Genomic DNA, 19803 nt, shown 5'->3' with positions numbered 1-19803 from the left:
TGCTGAGATCTCCAGAAATAGCTGTTTTGATGCCTACCTGATGAACTTTATTCAGCTGTAAAAAAGGAGGGCCAACTGCCGTATTTATAAGGTGAGGAAAACCTGCAGATGCTCCAAGAACTGTTTTAGAAACAAGAAAGAGTTGCAGTGACTTTATAAGTTAGGCAAGTAATGATCTTTATAATAGTTATTCTATATTTTTTAGATTTGGTATCCACAAAACTTTCCAGTATACTATGGGGCATTATAATGAAACTTTTCAATACAGCCAGCTTTGATCTGCAATTAACAACGCATTAGAGATCAAAAGTACTTTCCTGGAGCTCCTCTAAAGCTGGCAGTTTAGCTCCAAGGCAGAAATGCCTGCAGCTGATTGCCAGACCAGGGCATTAGCCAAGGTGCTTTGAAACACATAGTCACTTCCCACACAGTGTCTTTGTATCTTCTGATGTTATTGTAAAAACGGAAAAGCGAGAAGCAATACAGTATTTACATCACAAACTTAGCTGTCCTCCACTTGAGTCTTCAAATTATCCGTCTCCACGCCTATTCCTAATACCTTCACTATCTGGAATATGATGATTGCTTAAAACATTTATTCACATCCATCCTAATGGGAAGGCAGAGAATGTTTTGGGCTAATGCTGTTCTTACTGTTTTGTACAACTATGGTAGCATACAAGAGAATAATAACTTTAAACTGGAATCAAGAGGAGAGACTCTTGGACTGTAAATTCAGATCCCAAATCAGATTTAAAGTTGCAATTTTAATTAAATCTGCAAAAGACATTTCATTTTAAGCCTAATTCTAAATGACACTGAGAGACCACAGAATTAATGTAAGAACATTTCTATAGGTAACACTATCTTCTACCCAGACACAATAGCCTATCAAACCATCTCTTGCTTTTGCTTTTATAAAATGTAAAAAAGTATCTACACAGACACACTGAAACAGTGTCTGCACAGATTTTGAAAGCGTATGGGTGCTTCTCTCCTTTGCAGAAAGCATTGTCTCACTAAGAACAGGGTTTCTTTATTAACCCCTTTGTAAAACAACTTACCAGGTTTAACAGCATGTCCACGCAACTGGGGCTGCAGTAGTATTTGCAACATTGCTGGATTATTAAAACTTTTCATAATCTGCACTGCATTCGGCTCTGGAAGCAATCCTTTTCTATTGTTTCTCATCTCAAATTGAGAGATACAAAAATGTTACAAAAAGAAGATAACAAAGAACGCATTTACATCCCTGGAAAAATTCAATTTCCTTGAATAAGGTATCATAAAGATTGAAGTTTGAACATCCACATGCCAACCCAAACAATTAACTCCTTCCACGTTTGTTCTCTAGAGCTAACTGACAATACTTTCCAGCACTACCTCTCCTCAGGTAACACGCATGTTGTCTTTCTCACCTGTCTTTCTTTGCCTTGTCTACGTTTCTACTTTCACACTTTTTCTGTTGCTCCCTAATTCTGTTGTTCCCTAATATATTTAACAGCATCTCGATGTTTTCACCCTCTCTCCAAGATTTTTTGGAGTAGCTAAAGGTATAAATCATAGGTCAACATGGCAACTTACACACTACAAATTATTATTTCTCGGATCACAAAGAGCTAAAAGTTGTGTGACGTTAATGTACATATTTCTTTTTATACAAAAAAATAATCCAACCGTCTGCTTCCCTGTTCCCTGCTCCTTTTCCCTCAAAGGAAACAACTAACTACTCCTCCAAAACTTCAAGCATATTATTTTCCTGAGAGGCATTTCTTTTTTCCCTTTTAACCAAGGGAGTGTTATCAATAAAGGAGGATATGAAACGCAGTGTTAACAACAACTCGTGCTATCTTGTAATAGCACCATGCATCACTTTTATAAAGATGTGGGCTAAAGCTCTCAGAAGTAATGAAACTGTTCTGCTTCTACTTTTAAGACAGCTTCTTGTAACACTTATCAAATCCAATTTTCTAGGAAATAATTTGATATGACAAGTGGGTATAAAAAGCTTTCTTCTATACTGAGCATGAAATTAAACTATTTCTCCTATCTTGAAATTTATCTTAAAATTGACAAATTCTTGCCTGTTTTAAACCAAAACTAAAACTCTGTTTTAGCTCATCAAATGTCTCCACCTCAATTTACTTTTCTTTTGAACTAGTACAACTTCTCTTGCAGAAAATTGATTTTAATAAAATCCCAAAGCTATGCAAGTATAACTTTGTAATATCTTCTAACCATATTTCAGCCTTCCTCTTTGCAGTGTATTGCCTTCTTTAGCCTAGGAAAGAGACTGAGTTAGGCTGACTAGATAAAAAACAAACAACCAAACAAAAACCCCAAACAGCTAAGGCTTCCAGAAGCTTGGCTAGTTTTTGTAATGCAAAGTGGTGAATCCCTTTGACACAATACATGTTGCTCAAGGCATAACAAACCCATTCTGAAAACAGATTTGCAAAATCTTACCATCCTTTGTGCTGCTATAAGTGCTGCTAACGTGCTTCTGCCTGGCGCTCCTGGAGCACAGTAGGACACCTGGATTCTCTTCCCTTTGATAATCATGCCATCGGTGACTTCTTGTACTTTCTCAGCCTGCTCTGCAGTTTCGTACTCAACCACTGCAAAGTCACCAATACAGCTGTCTTCATCCTGAGCAAACTGAAACAACATTTCACAGCACACTGAGCGAAACGGAGAATTTCAGGAACCGTCTTGAAATATTTTCACCTATCCTCTGCAAAATACTTTGCTAAAAGTTGACGTACCATGTTAATGCCTACCCAAATTAGTATGTTTCTTTTTCAAATGTGCTAAATATAAGTATCATAACTTCATATTAGGTTTGGCATGCATGCTGTGTCTACTTGAATTACCACTTTAACTTCCATGTAATCTCATGGAGAACCTGCATTGTGAAACATATTTAACAGTTATTTTACAGAATAAAAAGGGTGAGAAGACGAATTTAAATACAGCTGTGTTCTACATTTTTTAATTATTTTTTTTTGCAGGATAAGAATTATAAACTCTTTACTGTTCAGTTTTTCAGACTACAATAACAAAAATGTCATTCATCAGACTGCATGATAGCTGTTGAAACATGTAACAATGCAAATTCTACTGCTATATACTGCCTTTTAGGAGAATCTGAAGTCTGTGGCTACATTTAGTGCCAACAGAAGATGCCAGACTGATCAATCAAGCAGACTGGAAACAGGCTTACTTGTCAAACAATGCTCTGTCCTTTGTTTGCAGAGTTTTACAACAGAATGAGCAGATTTAAATCAAACAAAAAAAATGAGAGTGAAAAGGGAGGGAGTAAAGCTTAGGCAGAAATATCCACTCCCAAAATGATCAGAAATGACACACTGACACTGGTTGTGAAGCGGAAAAGTAAAAACCTCTCTAGATTTTACTGGAAAAAAACCCACAGCCTATTCCCAACAGTTTGGCTGCATAAACTTACAGTAACAACTGAAATAAAAATCTCAGAGATTTTCAAGAAAAGAGGGGTTGTCAAATCTTCAATGCCATTGCTAAAGACTCACCTCCAGAAAGAGCTCTAAAGAACACACATATCTTGATAAATATTGCTGGGGAAGCTGATAACAGCCTCTGGATTATCTGACAGCTGGAAGAATGCCCCAAACTAGAAGACTTTAAAACATCGATGTATTTAGCTAATTAAAAAAAGATTAGGCAAGTGACTTCATTACAGCATGCAATACCTTCTTTCAGAAGAAAATATTGGGGAGCACTGGCTGCTTACCCTAGTAAGCAGTGAAGTGAAGCAGAAGTCAGATACATTCAATCCGGGAAACAGACACGAGTACAAAATAACAAGGGATGGGCAGTTTCTGGAAAGAATTACTTGCAATTTATTCATCTCCCCATGTACTTGGATCAAGCAAGTATATGGATATGGTTAGCTGACAACAAATTACTGGGGCTCCAAAACAGCACTAGGGAAAACGTGCTGCCCTACAGGTGGGTCAGGCCAGACAGCCCGACAGACCTTCTTGTCTTAGATGCTGAAAGTCTCTGGTTACTTATCCTTGAAGCTAATCCCTAAGCAGCCTTCCCAGATACTTAAGAAAACAAAAAACAAGTGAAATCATACCCAACTGCGACCACAAACAAAGCTTTCTTTTTACTGTCTGTCTAGGTGTGTTTGTCTGCAGCACTTCTATGAGAAACATTTTATGTGTGGTCTAGTATCTCACAAGCCATAAAGACAGAAAGGAAACCTTTATGTGTGCAAAGGCTAGCAAGGATCTACCTCTTCTGTACCTGCAAGCTTTCCAAAAGATGCAGCACTTCTATCCCCATCAAGCCCAGTGACTCATTTTCCCCAGTTAAAGAAAAACTCATCAAATATTTGCAGAGGTTTCTTAAATGTGTTAATTTTATATATATATATTCTTCCTGATCTCCCTGAACTGTCGCACTTACAGCATTCACACACTCTGGCTTGCTTTACTGAGCAATAAAACCATCAGCAACATTTACTTTAGAAGCTCTCTAAAATATTTCTAAAATGATTTTCCATAAAATACATGAGAAGGGGATGTGCTATAAACATTTTACTGGTGCTTAACAGGAGCGGTCTCCTGCAGAATTCCCAGATGACATGTAACAATCACTGTGAACCCGGACCAATAAAACATTTGTACCACATCATATTTTGCAATGCAGATGCATGCTCACTCACCACTTAAGTGGAAAATAAAAGGATAAGATTGCAAGCAGTGAAGTACACCAATACAGAACTATTTAAATCATGACCTTGGTCTTCCAAAAGATACATATTCAACATACCTGGCAGAATACAGGTTTATACTTCAGTGAGAAAGCCTGCATCAGTTCTTTTGAATCAGCGTAGTCTTTTTGAAATTTATCTACACAAAGGCACTTGGAGTGAATAAGACTTGTGGTCAGCTGGTTCACATCCATCCACTGAGCGAAGAGAGTGCTCTCGTCTAACTGTTTCCCCAGAAGTTCCAGTCTCGCCTTCGCAGCAGAGTCCTTCTTCATATATTCCACAAAACCGTAGCCCTTGGAATGGCCAGTAACTTCATTATACACCAAAAAACACCTCTCAACGTTGCCATAAGCACGCACAAGTTCTTCAAACTCTTCTAACGTAAATGAAATGGGCAAATTAGTGATGCACAGCAAAGCATCTGTTGGTTGGAGTTGCACAGATATTTCTTTTCCCCGAAGAGAATACTGGTGAAATTTCCTAATCGCATTTTGAGCCTGCTCTCCATTTAACAGAGTAACAAATGCTGTAAGAGACCAAAACAAGTTACATCGCTTATTACTTTACAAATAATCACTATAGCCCCCCTCGCCTCTATAAAAAAACAACCCAAAACCCACCAATAGAAGTCACAGAAAAATAAGTTTGGAATTACTAAATTATTAAGTTTGGAAAACCAAAATGTTTCCTGATGTTCAGAGGAAACCCCGCTGTGTTTTGCTTTGTGCCTGCTGCCTCTTGCCATCTTCTTGCCCTCCTCTATAGGGGATGTAACAGTCTGCAGTGAATCAAGCAGATGAAGATAACCTATGGGTTTTGTTCTTGAGTCCCACTCAAGCGCGCAGCACGGGACAGCCCCTGGCAAAATCTTTGGTTCATGTAAGGGAAAGAAAGATGCAAGTTTACAGCTCTGGCTGAGACATCCTCAGCACCGTCAGCCACTTGCAGACACAGGGTTGGGTGTTGGACATCTTTCAGACCCAAAGCATGCAGCATCACCTCCAGACAATAAACATTTTTCTGCTGGAGTTGAGCCTTCAGGCCCACAAATCTCAGCAGCAGGTACCACACAAATCTTTAAAACGTGGCAGTGGGTAGTACCTGCAGGATTTGATTCTCTTTTAACCTTTGCTGAGCTGCGGACCTTCAAACCGATCTTGCAGCTACTGAATTTCCCTCCCCAGAATGACAAGCGGCTGTTGTTTGTTATTATACTTTTATTTTATTTTATTTAACCGTTTCATCTCTTCAGGGGGCACTAGTCCTGGTGATGCCATGGCCATGTCACAGGGGACAGAATGTTGGCGGCGGCCATGTCACAGGGGGAGCCCGTGATGCGGCCAGCCCTGGCGGCTATAAAAGGGGCTGCAGCAGGCCAGTCTGGTCAGTCTGGCAGAGGAGCAGCCAGACAACTTCGGGCTGAGAGGGCAAAGGTCTATCGTGGCAATGGAGGGTTGGTGCTCCCCTTCAGTTGCTTTCTCTTATTATTTTATTAATTACAGAGAGAAGCCTGGAAAAGGACAGAGCAAGACACTCCGCTGGAGACGGCTCAAGGTTTTACAGGAGATCCCTGGACTCCATAGCCACATGCTAAGGAAGGTCAACACCCAACCCCTTCCCACACTGGGCTGCTGGCACCAGCCCCACTGATGTCACGGCCACATCACAGTGGGGTTAGTGACATGGCGGGCCCAGGAGACGCCTGGTGTTATACTTGGTTCTCTTGTTGCCAGTACTTGCTTCAGTGCTGGACGTGGACACGAGACGCGTCGCTGGAGACGTGTCAACATTTTACAGGACAGATCCCTGGACTCCATGGCCACATGCTAAGGAAGGTCAACTCCTAACCCCTTCCCATATTGTGCTGCTGGCACAGGCCCTGGTGATGTCACGGCCACATCACAGTGGGGCTGGTGAGACGGTGGGTGGCACAACACAGGGGTTGGCATGGTGCTACTGCTTGCTTCTCTGCTAGCCTCAGTGCTGGACGTGGACACGAGACGCGTCGCTGGAGACGTGTCAACATTTTACAGGACAGATCCCTGGACTCCATGGCCACATGCTAAGGAAGGTCAACTCCCAACCCCTTCCCATATTGTGCTGCTGGCACAGGCCCTGGTGATGTCACGGCCACATCACAGTGGGGTTAGTGACATGGCGGGCCCAGGAGACGCCTGGTGTTATACTTGGTTCTCTTGTTGCCAGTACTTGCTTCAGTGCTGGACGTGGACACGAGACGCGTCGCTGGAGACGTGTCAACATTTTACAGGACAGATCCCTGGACTCCATGGCCACATGCTAAGGAAGGTCAACTCCTAACCCCTTCCCATATTGTGCTGCTGGCACAGGCCCTGGTGATGTCACGGCCACATCACAGTGGGGTTAGTGACATGGCGGGCCCAGGAGACGCCTGGTGTTATACTTGGTTCTCTTGTTGCCAGTACTTGCTTCAGTGCTGGACATGGACACGAGACGCGTCGCTGGAGACGTGTCAACATTTTACAGGACAGATCCATGGACTCCATGGCCATATGCTAAGGAAGGTCAACTCCTAACCCCTTCCCATATTGTGCTGCTGGCACAGGCCCTGGTGATGTCACGGCCACATCACAGTGGGGCTGGTGAGATGGTGGGTGGCACAACACACAGGGGTTGGCTTGGTGCTACTGCTTGCTTCTTTTCTAGCCTCAGTGCTGGACATGGACACGAGCCCATGATACCAAGCTGCTGGCCACCTCTCTTTGATTCACTGCTGGAGACGCGTTAACATCCTACAGGACAGTCCTACAGATGAGCAGATGGCGCCATCAGCTGCGGACAAGAATTCTGCAACACCCCACACTTGCTATATGAATTTGTCTGTGTAACCTTAATAAAATGTAATGAGAACCACTATGAATTGTGCTGAAGTATCTTTTAGCCGTTTCCTGCTGATTTCCTGTATGCTGTTCTCCCACAGAGACCAATGGAAACTTAATAATACCCATTGTTCAGCCCTGAGGCCATATTTACACTTCAATCCTTTGTATGCATAAAATATTAAACCGCTCCTACACATGTCTAGAATTAATTTCTTTGGGAAGCACTCAAAAAGCTAAAACATTCTAACTTGAAAATAAAATTAAATTGGAAAGGTAACCCACAAAAGGTATTGTTATCCCTTCACACTTTGTCTCAGGCTTCACCCTCAACTCTTCAAACGCCACCCCTAAGTGTCTGCCACACTGAATAAATATTCATAAATAAATATGCTGCAAGTCGGCAGCAACAATACTGTTCAGTGCAAGAAACGTGTCTGAAACCACAGCCTGAAAACTGCGCTTATCCTACACCCAAATTTGGAGTCTCAGTTGTCCAGAAACAAGTATAAACAATACTTTCCTCCTCAGTACACAATTATCACTTTTATAAGAGTCACACAAGCCAAAAAGCACAGAATATTTCTAGCTATCCTGAACCTAACAGCAGCATGGAATTCTTTGTCATAAATTAGATGTCCTAGTACAATTATTACACAATGCTTTTTAATTTTTTCCCCTTTAAACAGAGCATATTTTTTTTTTAGCTTTCTGCTTTCCTTGCTATCAATTACCACACCATGACTACGGGTAGATTTGTGCTAGTCACAGCAAAACCTACCATACTGCAATACAATCGCTTCCTGAAATTCAACTCCAGGAAGCTCTGGTTGCAAGATTATTCTTTAAACAGAAAACATCTTTTATTCCAGATCACCTATTAATCATCCGTTTCCACTAACATCGCTGCACATGTGAAAAAAGCAAATGAATTGTAAGATGACACCATTCAGAGGCAGAAATGCTATTTTCTTTCATGTCTAAATAACTAGAAGTTAAAACAATATAAAACGAAGATTTCTAAATAAAATATAAACATTCACAGGGTTCTTAAAGCAAGTTCTGATCTGTGCTGTAACTGTACCTATCCTGTAGCAAAGAAAAAGAAGCAAGTAAAACTTTGGTGGCAAACATGTAATATTTGAGATCTCAGTTCTGCTGTTCTAGTCAAAGGGGATGTTGTTACACATCCTGAAGCAATTAACTTGAACAAACACACAAACAATGCATTTGCAGTGCATTTTACAATTTGCAGTAACTCAAGAGATGTATCGATAATCAGATAAAGATGAGAAGGCATGGAAATCAACAATCTGGTTCTCAGACAGATTAAAATACTCCTGGGCTATCTACATTACTTCCTTTGCAATCCAGCATTTTGACATATTTCTGTAACAGCATAATACTTGGTAATGTAGGAATACTTACAGAGAATATAAGGATATATGAAAAGAATTTTAAAAAGACTCATCTTTTTTAAGATAAAAATGCTTTTTCAAAATGTTCTGAGGTCATTAAGGACTTCTTCCTTGTGTTTATCACTATTTTAAATTAGTTTGCGTAATCAAGTGAAAACATTATTTTTACTCTGGAAAATTTTACAAGATCTCATTGGGAAGGTCTTCAGAGCTCTACAAGTTCTGATTATGTCCATCAAACTAAAAAGACATTAAGTGTATCTAAAAAAAGTCAATACAAATGGAGTTCCTTACGCAAGTAGTTCACGCTACAATATCTATGGCCATCACCACAGAGAGGAGAGAGGTGACTGGTGACAGCCAACATGGCTTCACTAAGGGCAAATCATGCCTGTCAAATTTGGTGGTCTTCTATGACGGGTTTACAGTGTTGGTGGATAAGGGAAGAGCAACTGATGTCATCCCTGTAGCTTTGTGCAAAGCTTTTGACACTGTCGCACATGACATCCTTGTCTCCAAACTGGAGAGGCATGGATTTGATGGATGGACCACTCGGCGGGTAAGGAATTGGCTGGATGGTCACACTTAAAGAGTTGCAGTCAATGGCTCGATGTCCAAGTGGAGACCAGGAATGAGTGGTGCCCCTCAGGGGTCAGTAGTGGGACCAGTACTATTTTACATCTCTGCTGGCAACGTGGCCAGTGAGATTGAGCGCGCCCTCGGCCTGTTTGCTGATGACACCAAGCTGTGTGGTGTGGTCGACACGCTGGAGGGAAGGGATGCCACAGAAGGACATGGACAGGCTCGAGAGGTGGGCCTGTGAAAACCTCCAGAAGAACTTCTTTGATTGTATATCATCAAGTTAAGATGCTGTAACCCAGGAGATGTTAATAGCTGTATTTTAAAAAATTTCCCATCACACCAAACACAGTCTTACAAGGACAGGCGTCAGAAACATCATTATCCTAGCAAAATCCTGACAGCAATTTGCCACAGTCACCACATTTGTCCTTCAATCCAAGATTACCTCCTGAGGTAATCCAGGCTGTAATATCTATGGCAATCTGGATGTACAGGATCATGTAGAGAAACATTTGTCCAGCTCTGTACTCAGAAGTGCTAAAAATCCGTGACTCCCCTAATGTAGAGAATTGATTTGTAAATGGAAGATCTGACTTAGCTAATACAAGACTTAATGCAGGGCAATGTTTCCTTCAAAGACTTAAGTATTCCTTTAAATTACTTCTGGCTCATGTTACCTGAAACAAATGCATCTGGAGCTAGGTACGTTTTCCTCTGATCAAGTCATATGCACCTGTGAAGGTTTGTCCTAAGAGATGCCTCAGGATTAGTTTTTCAAAGGAATTTGGACAGTTGAGGTTAGATTAGTCTCAAAGAGACACTGACTGAGGGGAATATGCCTGATAGATACCATACAGGGCCAACCTACTTCTCACTACTATCAAAAGAGTTTCCAATTCTCCACTGGCTTCAGAAGAGGCTGACAAAGCATACAGCCAAGGGGCAATCAGGCTACATGCCGGCAGACAAGTTAATGACTTCATGCATAGCAGACAATATTCCTCACTAGTTTCACCACAGAATTGAAATGTGTGACACTGGAAGATTTTAATTTCTTACCTGTTCTTTTATTTCTGTCCACATAACAGTACTTTATTTCATAATCTTTAAATAAGTCATGGATTTCCTGAAAGAGAAAAGTACAAGTAACATCAGAGAAATAATTCACCAGACCAAATAAATAAGTGTATAAATTTAGCTTCACTTTTTAAACAAAAACTTTCCCCATAAACACAAAACTTTACCATAGAAACACTATCAAATATTTGTTTTCAGAAGAGCTGCTTATACTACTACAGCAATGTTTTTATCTCATGTAAAGAATTGGCTTACTGAATGTGATTAATTTACGTTTCATTATACAACGTCTCATAAGCACAACAGACTGTCCTGCTGACTGTCTTTTGATAAAGACAAATAACATCACAGCTCATTAAATAGCAAAAAACCCACCAAACTATTTCTCAAAAGTACAGCTAGTAGAGTTAAAACGCCACACAGATGAGATATCAGCAACATCACATCATGCAACTTATTGAGGACAGGCAACACTGTAATAAAATAAAACAGCTGCTTTAGTTTCCTCTAACTGCTCAAGTTCACTTTAGCAGATTTTCGCTCTTTTAATAATGAATATTCTTTCAAGCAGCAGTGAATCCTGCCCAGAATACCCCACAGAAAGTATCATTTATCAATTACTGCACAGGTGTCCAATGAAGAATCAACCCCAACGGCATTATTTGCTCCCACTAATTAATGGGGAAAGAGCAAGGGAGTGGGAGAGGCGGGGTAGGAACAAGTGCAAGAGGTGTGTTAGTTTGCTAAAGCTGCTCCCCAACACAAGCAAAACACGTGCCTGTGCCCCACAAAACCCACGAACTATTATCAGCTCAGTGGCAAGAATGCAGAGATGGACATTAAGCACCCCTAGGAAGAGAGCAATACTTCGGGCATGTTTATATTTCAGTTGGGTAAGTCCCACACGTGATAGCAAAAGACCATCTGAGTATCAAAGTAATCAACAAACTTTGTCTGAAAGTTTCAGTTCAGCCAATTTCCAGCAGACCAGTCAACTTGCCAGTGGGCTAATTCAGCGATATACAGCCTGGGTTAATTGGGCTCTCTGACTGGTATCAGGTGCACCCCTTTTAGTCAAAGGGACGCCAATCTCTAGTTTCACTAGTTAACAGCTGTCAAATACTGCATTAATAAAATATGGCTGTTTTCTCGATCTACCAGCCACCCTAATCAGACGTGATAAGGATATGGTTTCTGAAAAGCAAAATAAGCCAGGCACACTGCGAAGACCCGAGTCAGGAACATGACTTGGCTGAGGGCAGCTCTCTAACGAGAGGTCCTCGAGGTCCTTGATACTGAGGAGAAATGACACTTTCTGTGAAGTCGTACAGCTCAACCGTACAAAGACACCACATAAGTTGTTCCTGTCCTGATTAGAAAAAGGGGGACACAGTCACCCTTTTTTATTTCATATACCACAAGAGTAACATTGAAAGTTTGATCTGGCGGTTAAGTAGCAGGAAATGCTATTTCAAATGGCTCGTAACACTCTCTTGAAGGTCTTTTGTGTGAGCCAGATGATTTCCCAGCAACTGTTTGAAATTTTAATTGAGAGGGAAAATAGCCTGTAGCAAACTTATCTTCATGGGATAATCATGAGGTCTTCATGTTAAAAATTATGAGAACAAAAAGAAGATTTAAAACGATAACCTAGTTTAAGCTAAGTCACTTTAAAAGGCCACTGTAAGGATTTTAACAGCGGTTTGCCCAGGTCGCGGCACACACTGCTAGCGTCTTGCACTCCCGCTGTGGGGCTGAGACCTGCAACTGCCTGACTGCGTCCGGGTATTATTTTGGCGAGGGCATTTTTCACATAAAGACAGTTTGAGACAATTTACAAAAATAAAACACAGCACGTCGACTCTTAAGCAAATATATACTCCTTCAAATTAAACAGATATCTACATATCTGTGTACATTAGACTAAGTTTCTTCATAATATTTTCAGAAGTACGAAGCCAACTTTTAAGCTCGCGTCTTATTTAAAAGAGCGACTCGGGCGCTTCTGTAAATCTCACCCTTACCTTCCAACGCTGGTGCCTGCTAGAAAAGAATGAAGACTATTTCCATTTTAATGTATTTAACGGGGTGTGTGCCTGGCAGGCCCTGACCCCATGGGATGTAACCAACGGCTGTGGCTGTCCCCTGAGCATGGCAGAAGCAAATATCCATGGCTTGGGCCCAGCTCCTGGCAGCCACCCGGCTCAGGGCACCTGAGCACTTCCAACTGTCTTCCATGTGGCGGTTACCAAACTGCTTCTCCTGAAGGATTCCTCCCTCCCCGGTCAGAGATCATTAAGACTGGAAAAGCCCTCCAACATCTGGTCCAACCACCCCCCTACCACCAATGTCACCCACTAAACCCTGTCCCTAAGCACCACGTCCAGCCTCTCCTTGAACACCCCCAGGGATGACGACTCCATGACCTCCCTGGGCAACCCATCCCAACACCTGACTGCTCTTTCTGAGAAGAAATGTCTCCTGCTACAAACGAATTAACCCAGTAGTCTAAAAAACGGGGCTGACACCCACCGGAAGCAACGATTTAACTGTGTCCTGCGACGTCTAAACAGAAGGGCAAGGTGCTCTATCACGGGAAGGCCTCGCTGCCACCCCCAGCGCCAGGCCAGCTTACAGGATTCGGGCAGCACGAGCTGGAGGCACTTACACCAAGAGCTACAGCCGTCACGAACCCCGTGGCAGCTCCAGTGCCAGCACCCTGGCCCCCCAGTAACCGTTACGAGTTCTCAGAAGTGGACTTCAAAAGCTAGTTAGTCTAAGCACTCGTAAAAATTAAAATCTTAACCACACAGTAATCCATTCGTACTTAAGGATGGGCAGGAAAAGAAAAACCAAATATATTGAAGGGGAGTTAAGAGAAAGCACAAGTAAATATAGGCTGGATACCCTTCCAAAATGTATTATTTACTGCCACAAGAAACATCGTCTTGAAATACTTTAATTCTTGGCCTGTCCTGTCCTGTCTTGTCTCGGGTAGAAAAACGTCAGCGTGACTTTTTACCACATATTATCAATTTGAAATTTGCATCTCTCAAAGGGAAAGAATGCCTTCCTCAGAGACAATCCGTCTTTATGCTTTATGACCTGGATTTTTTTTTTTCTTTAAACAGCAACGTGAGTCATTAGCAGGAACATTTGCCCTACCTACCGAATCAATAAACTCAGCTATTAATTCTATTAAAATCACCTGGTCACACCAGGTGATCTAACAGCATAAGGAAAAAAACCAAAAAATATATAGTCACCACCTGGATCAACATACTATATGCAAGATTACAGCACCCCAAAACCAAGCATTTTTCTCTCTCTAGATGTAATACTGAATTACATTGTTCTGGCAACAGAAGCGTTTAACAGCTCCAAGGGTGCCTGGCAATTTGCACCGTGAGCGCAGGAAAGAGGCAGAGCATTACGTTTATGAACGATACAGTTCATTTAATTCAGTTTTAGACCACTAGATCGAGTCCATGACATGCCGCATGGACTTCACTACAGATATATAAAGTCTGTTGTGGAAGAAAAAAAAAGTTTTAAGCAAGAGAAGAGCAACATGCTTTAAAATAATTTTCTATTATTGAGGAAAAATCACAGAGAATCTTCCGGAGAGTAAGAAGTGCAGTGCACAGCACCAACAAGAGGGCTGGAGAACAGCACACAAGGACTGGTACAAGGTGCAATTTTAAACATCCCCTGTCTGCTAGTGACTCCTGAGGTAGGAAATCCCCAAATTTTCACCATCTGGGCATCGACTGCCAGATGAAGCCTCCCTTGCTCCTACCAAGCACAGGTGCAGACAAAGTTTGGGCTCACCATGCCAGCTGCACGTATAAACTCATGGTGACATACGTTCTCTTCTGTGAAAAATTCTCCAGTTTTCAAATTGTTTTAAAGAAAATTATTCTTTTGTGAGCAATGGCTGTAGGATCAAGCCCAGGATGTGCAGCAGATCTTTACCCGGCATCCAGGGAGAGAGGACAGAGGTGGGCCCTGAGTCTTCTGCTCAGCACGTTCCCTCGGCACTGCCCCAGGGTCACAAACTATGAAACTGGAAATAAAACCTAGCCTGGGATTCTAGGCCATAAACTGTCTTTAGGCCATACTAAAGCAATGGCATCTTTTTGTTTGAGAACTGACTTTCACATTTGTAAGACCATACCCTGCAAAGATCTTTCATACGATAATTTAAGAAAATATTGTCACTAAGACAGAAGAAGAGCAATTTCTTAGCAGACTTACAATGGGAATGAAAAAGGTAATTCTCTGGTCTTCCAAAAACACATTAGTGTGTTGATAAGAGGAAGACTATGGGATTGGAAACCCATTTCATCATCCTGGGTATGCCAGGTTATATGGAAGCTAAATGAAAGATGACAAAGACATTGCAGAGGTAATGTGAGAGAGGAAGAGCACAAAACAAAAGAAAAGCAATAAAGAAAATCAAAAAGCATGTACATCCTAAGGCATGAGGGCTACTCACTACCCGGCCAATAAGCCTTTCACGTGCAGTCAGTGTGACGAAGGACAATCTGAAACACAAAGGCCGCTTCCACTTAAAAGTCCAGCATACAACAGATCGGGAAAGAGCGTTTCCTCAAATCACCACAGTTCATTAAAGGTTTTCAATTAAAAAGGAACATGGAAAAACTGTGGCTAATCAAGACAGAAAGAATAAAACCTCTGAAATAGCATCATTCTAAGTTGTAGTTTGTTTTTTAATCAGGAACAAACACCAATAAAAAACCTGGACAGGCACATCAGGTCCCAAAACGCAAAATAAATCCCCGTTCTGGGTGAATTGCACCAGTTTCCTATGAATACCTAAATGTTTCATCTTTCTTTAGATTTTGCCACACCAAAGAAGAACTACAGGGCATTAAAATAATTAATCAGCCCTAATTTACTTCATGACCTACATTAAAGTAGAACATTCCCTTCATCTTCTAGTCTCAAATATTAAAGGAGAAAAGCAGAATTGTGACTATAACACAGCTGCATTCAAAGATTATAAGGGGCAGAAGAAAGCTTATTGAAAACAAGCGCAACTTCTGCAGCACAGGTTCCTTACCTGCAAAGAGGGGAATCACAAAGTGAACAGCCCTTGTCAGTCATCGGATCTTAGCAGTGAAGACTGGAGATTTTGCTAGAAATCCCAGCAACGACCAGCAAGAAAGAGAATCCAAGTCCTACTGCGTCTAAAAGCAACTCCATGAGATCCTAACCGGTATGCCAGAGAACCAGACTGCTGACTTCCATCACATTTGTGAGCTACAGCTTCTATGGAAGTTAATCAGACAGAGATGACAAACCACTAACTCTGAAAAATGGACGACTTGGGGAAATTAAAAACAATTCTTCTAATCCGTTGGGATAATCGCGAAAAAAAAAAACACAAAACACACAGAAGTTCATTTGCCATATGATACTCCAACGAAATAAAACTTCCCTGGTTTAGTATGGTACCAACCTCACTTACACATCCTGAAGTTATTGGTGTCTCTTTCAGTGACGGAGAGAAGTTGTTATCACTTCCTTCCCTCCCAATCTCCCTCCACCCCCAAAAGTCCTCCTGCCTCCCAGGGCACTTGGAGCAGCTTTTTGACAGTTCCAGGAGCCTTCAATCTGCGATACCTGCCTTTCGACACTGCACTTTCAACATCACATGCAACTGTGTTCTTTGCTATTGAAATGTATTAACCAATTCATCGGGGAGGCACGGGCACAAGGCAATTGCAAGAGACATCCAGCTGTGGGATTGCCAATTGATTACCAAACATTGACCAGAGCAAAACAAACAACTACAACCAAGCTTACCTTCCAGGCTCTTTAGAAAGATCCTCGATACAAACCTCAGTCTTACCACAGCATTGCATCAGATGATATTGACGCTGAGAAGGACAGACCCACCAGCTGACATTTCAAGAAGACGGACACCAGTGGGACGATCTTGCCTGTCTTACCGTAGAACATCACATACCGCTGCCCCCCTAGGATTCCTTGGATCCTGCCTAACGCCCTTCATACTAATGGAGACACAAATTGATTACCCTGATGAGAGCACTTCCCCACTATCGCAAGAAGAAATAGAAGCCAGCAGAGTATGCTCTGCAAAGGCTGCAGGAGGAGAGAGGACCGTGGTTTGGAAAGCATATCCTGTACCCGAAGGCTGGTATGCAGCGCAACATCCTTGACGTGAGCAGGTAAGCTCCACAAGGAATACGATGGCCAGCTGAACACATTTTCAGCATAGCTTTCATATAGCTGCAATGATAAACACTTGATTGAGGGAGGGAGGAAAACATTTTTTAAGACAAGAGATGATCTGGCAAGTTGTTCTACTGACAGCACTAACCCAATGGACAGAAATCAGTCAGCCCAATAAAAGCGCATTTCTATCTAATTTTATAGTTCCAGCAACCTAAAAAGTAGTATGTATATAGCTGCACGGCTCTCCACGTGCTTCATCTCAGCCCCAGAGAGGTGACAGCACTCATGCGTCAGGCTGCCGAGCCCCGTGGTCGATGGTGTGCACGGCCAGGCGCCGCGCTGGAGGAATCGGACGGGGACGCACGCGGGCGCTCGCCAGGACGCCTGGAAGGCTTCACTGCGACAGGGCGCTACCAAGTTGAGTAACTTGCCAGCTGAACAGTAAACGGAGACTTTGCTTGCAAGAACGGTGAAGGTAGTAATAAAAATGCTTACCACAGGTCTGTTGCAAAAATACCTTTCTCGGTGGCTGTAGCAAGAGAATTGCTTGTAACAGTATTAATCCTGCAAGTACGTATTTGCAAACTGAGCTATAAAACCCAAAGCAGAAAGAACGTTCTTGGGTTAATTCTGACTTAATTTGTTCTCCCATCAGACCTATTACATACTGCCACTCAAGGAAGAAAGTCCTAAAGGGAATGCTGATCTCCTTGGCTCAACAAACTGCAAAATGCCCTCTCCAGATTGCCCTTGCTCCTGAAAACAGGTTCTGGATTCCCTTAGCAGTACAGATGTTGCCAAATGCATTTTGAGGGAAACCCCACTTAACAAGATTCCAGCGTGGGTTACCTTTGCCCCCTCGCTACAGCCACCCAGCACCTGAAGTGCTGAAGGCTTCTGACACTTCCAGATCTGTTTGTTTGGTTTCTGAGACAACAAATCTTCGGTGCTCTGCTTCTCTGTCAGAAACCTCTAAAGGTAACAGAAGATTATAGCTCCAATAACAAATAAATAAGTTAATACGTAGCTATAATTGGCAAAGGAAAATGTTTGTTATTTAATTTCACCTGAAAAAAATGGAGTTTGGTTGTCATTTTGAACCTTCCGAAAAAAAGTTATCACCTCCACCAATCATATTGCTAACAGCAAAAAAGCTGTTTCCCACTTGGAAACTATTTTGGTAAATCTTGGCTTCAATCTTCACCTAGTAACAACAAATGACAGCAAACCCAATGTCCCAGTGATTAGAGGTTAATAATTACGTTTATAAAATCCCATTCTGGAAGACTTTGCATTTTCATGATGCTCATCTCTTTCTTATTGGAGAATAAACTGGCCAGGGGAGCAGTATGTTACCTGATTTCTCTTGTCTAAGCAATCATTTCAAGAAGACGACAGCAGAGAAAACACCTCTGGCACAGTTTACCAAGGGTATTAGTTTGATTCAAGAAACGGTAAGCTTCATGGTAACGTTTGGAAATAGCTGACAGCCAAGTACAAAGGTATACTTAACGTGCCTGACCACAAACATACTTCTCCTTTCCAAAACTGCTCCAGGACAGAAACTTCCTCTCTACAGCACGAATATGCTGCCTATGCACATGAACACCAACAGCTCGATGATGTTAAGAATCACACTGGCACCTTTTCCAACTGTAATTGAGAGTCTGCATGTGGTGGTGCTGCCATAGCCTAGCAGCAGGGGAATGCTAGAACCTTACGTATGGAGAGAAAGCCACCAAAGCGCTACTTTTAAGTCACCAAAACAAAATGGCAAACTCCCACAGTGCTGCATGGTTGCCGAATTGGATCTTCATGCTAATGCTTCCTTGCAGCAGTCTTTGTCTGACCAAGCAACACCAAATTTGATGGTTTCTGCATACACGAGCCATGTTTTTAACTGGATCACAGGTGAATGCAGGTGAATTCAGGTGAATTCAGCACCTGCCGTGTGGAACAGGAGCGAGTCACACACCCGCTCGGGCGTCCGACAGAGCGATGCCGTGCCAGCCACGGGCAGCAAGCAGCTGGGGATCCACCAGCAAGCCCCTGTGCCAACAGCCATGCTTGGCAGCTCCTCGAAGGGAAGACGAAGGCAAGCGAGGTTTTCCAAGTTGCGAGTTAGCGAGAACTTTTTATCGATTAGCTCGTGAGGTCGCTACGCGTGGCAGCGAGGCTCTACGTGTAAATCACCACGCTGGGTCACAGCAAAATCAGCATTTTTAAGCCGGTGACCACCTACGGCCATGCAGACCGAAGGCACCCGGCACGAAGGCACGGAGCACGGCGGTGAGCACGCCTGGGGCTCTGGATCGAGTTATGCGGATCTTTGGCAGAGTCTCCCCAAAACGAGCGGACCTTCGGGAGCTGCCGAGAACCCCGTGAATCCTCGCTGCACCTACCCGCGGGCAACAAAATTCCTTGTGCTCGGGAAAGCAAAGGGAAAGAGACCCGGGGAGCGGCTTAGAACAAAAGCTGTAATTACAGGTTTTACCTCGTGCACGAGTTCAACGCGCCCACCGGTCTGCAGGTGGCCAAAACCCGACAAAGCGACTAAATCGCTGCGAAGCTGACCGGCGTGCCGCAGGCTCAGGAGGTCGCCAATGTTCCCCTGCGACCCGCAGCGCTTTCCCCCTGCCACCAGCGGGCTGTGGGAGCCGCCTCCACCTCCCCCGGGCAGGACTCGGGGCTGGCGGGGCGCTCCCACACGAAACCCCCCGACGGAGCCCCCCGGAGCCCCCAGGGCGGGGATGCGCAGCCCGCGGCTCCGGCCGGGGGCAGAGCGGGGCCGCCCCCAGCCGCCGGCGGTAACAAAGCCGATCGGCGGCCAGAGGAGCAGCCCGGGCGGAGCGCCGGGGCTCCCCTCGGTCGCGACGGGGCC

General features: G+C 43.1%; 1 protein-coding gene across 9 annotated transcripts in view; it reads right to left on the bottom strand.

Moving 5' to 3' along the window:
* Positions 1-19803, bottom strand: part of RAVER2 (ribonucleoprotein, PTB binding 2) — a 43967-nt gene that overhangs the window by 14438 nt on the left and 9726 nt on the right. For 8 of the 9 annotated variants that reach the window (XM_083845698.1, XM_083845697.1, XM_083845694.1 and 5 more), the window contains 5 exons: positions 10680-10746; positions 4819-5288; positions 2467-2658; positions 1065-1191; positions 38-120 (listed from right to left, as the gene is read on the bottom strand). In XM_083845698.1, the coding sequence (XP_083701824.1) occupies positions 38-120; positions 1065-1191; positions 2467-2658; positions 4819-5288; positions 10680-10746 (939 nt within the window). Of the gene's footprint in view, positions 1-37; positions 121-1064; positions 1192-2466; positions 2659-4818; positions 5289-10679; positions 10747-11072; positions 19375-19803 lie in introns of those variants that run through there. The other variant, XM_083845699.1, reaches the window with a different exon arrangement.

This window comes from Anser anser (genome assembly GCF_964211835.1).
Source record: "Anser anser genome assembly, chromosome: 8".
In the NCBI taxonomy this organism is placed as follows: Eukaryota; Metazoa; Chordata; class Aves; order Anseriformes; family Anatidae; genus Anser; species Anser anser.
This window is presented reverse-complemented; position numbering and strand designations above follow the sequence as displayed.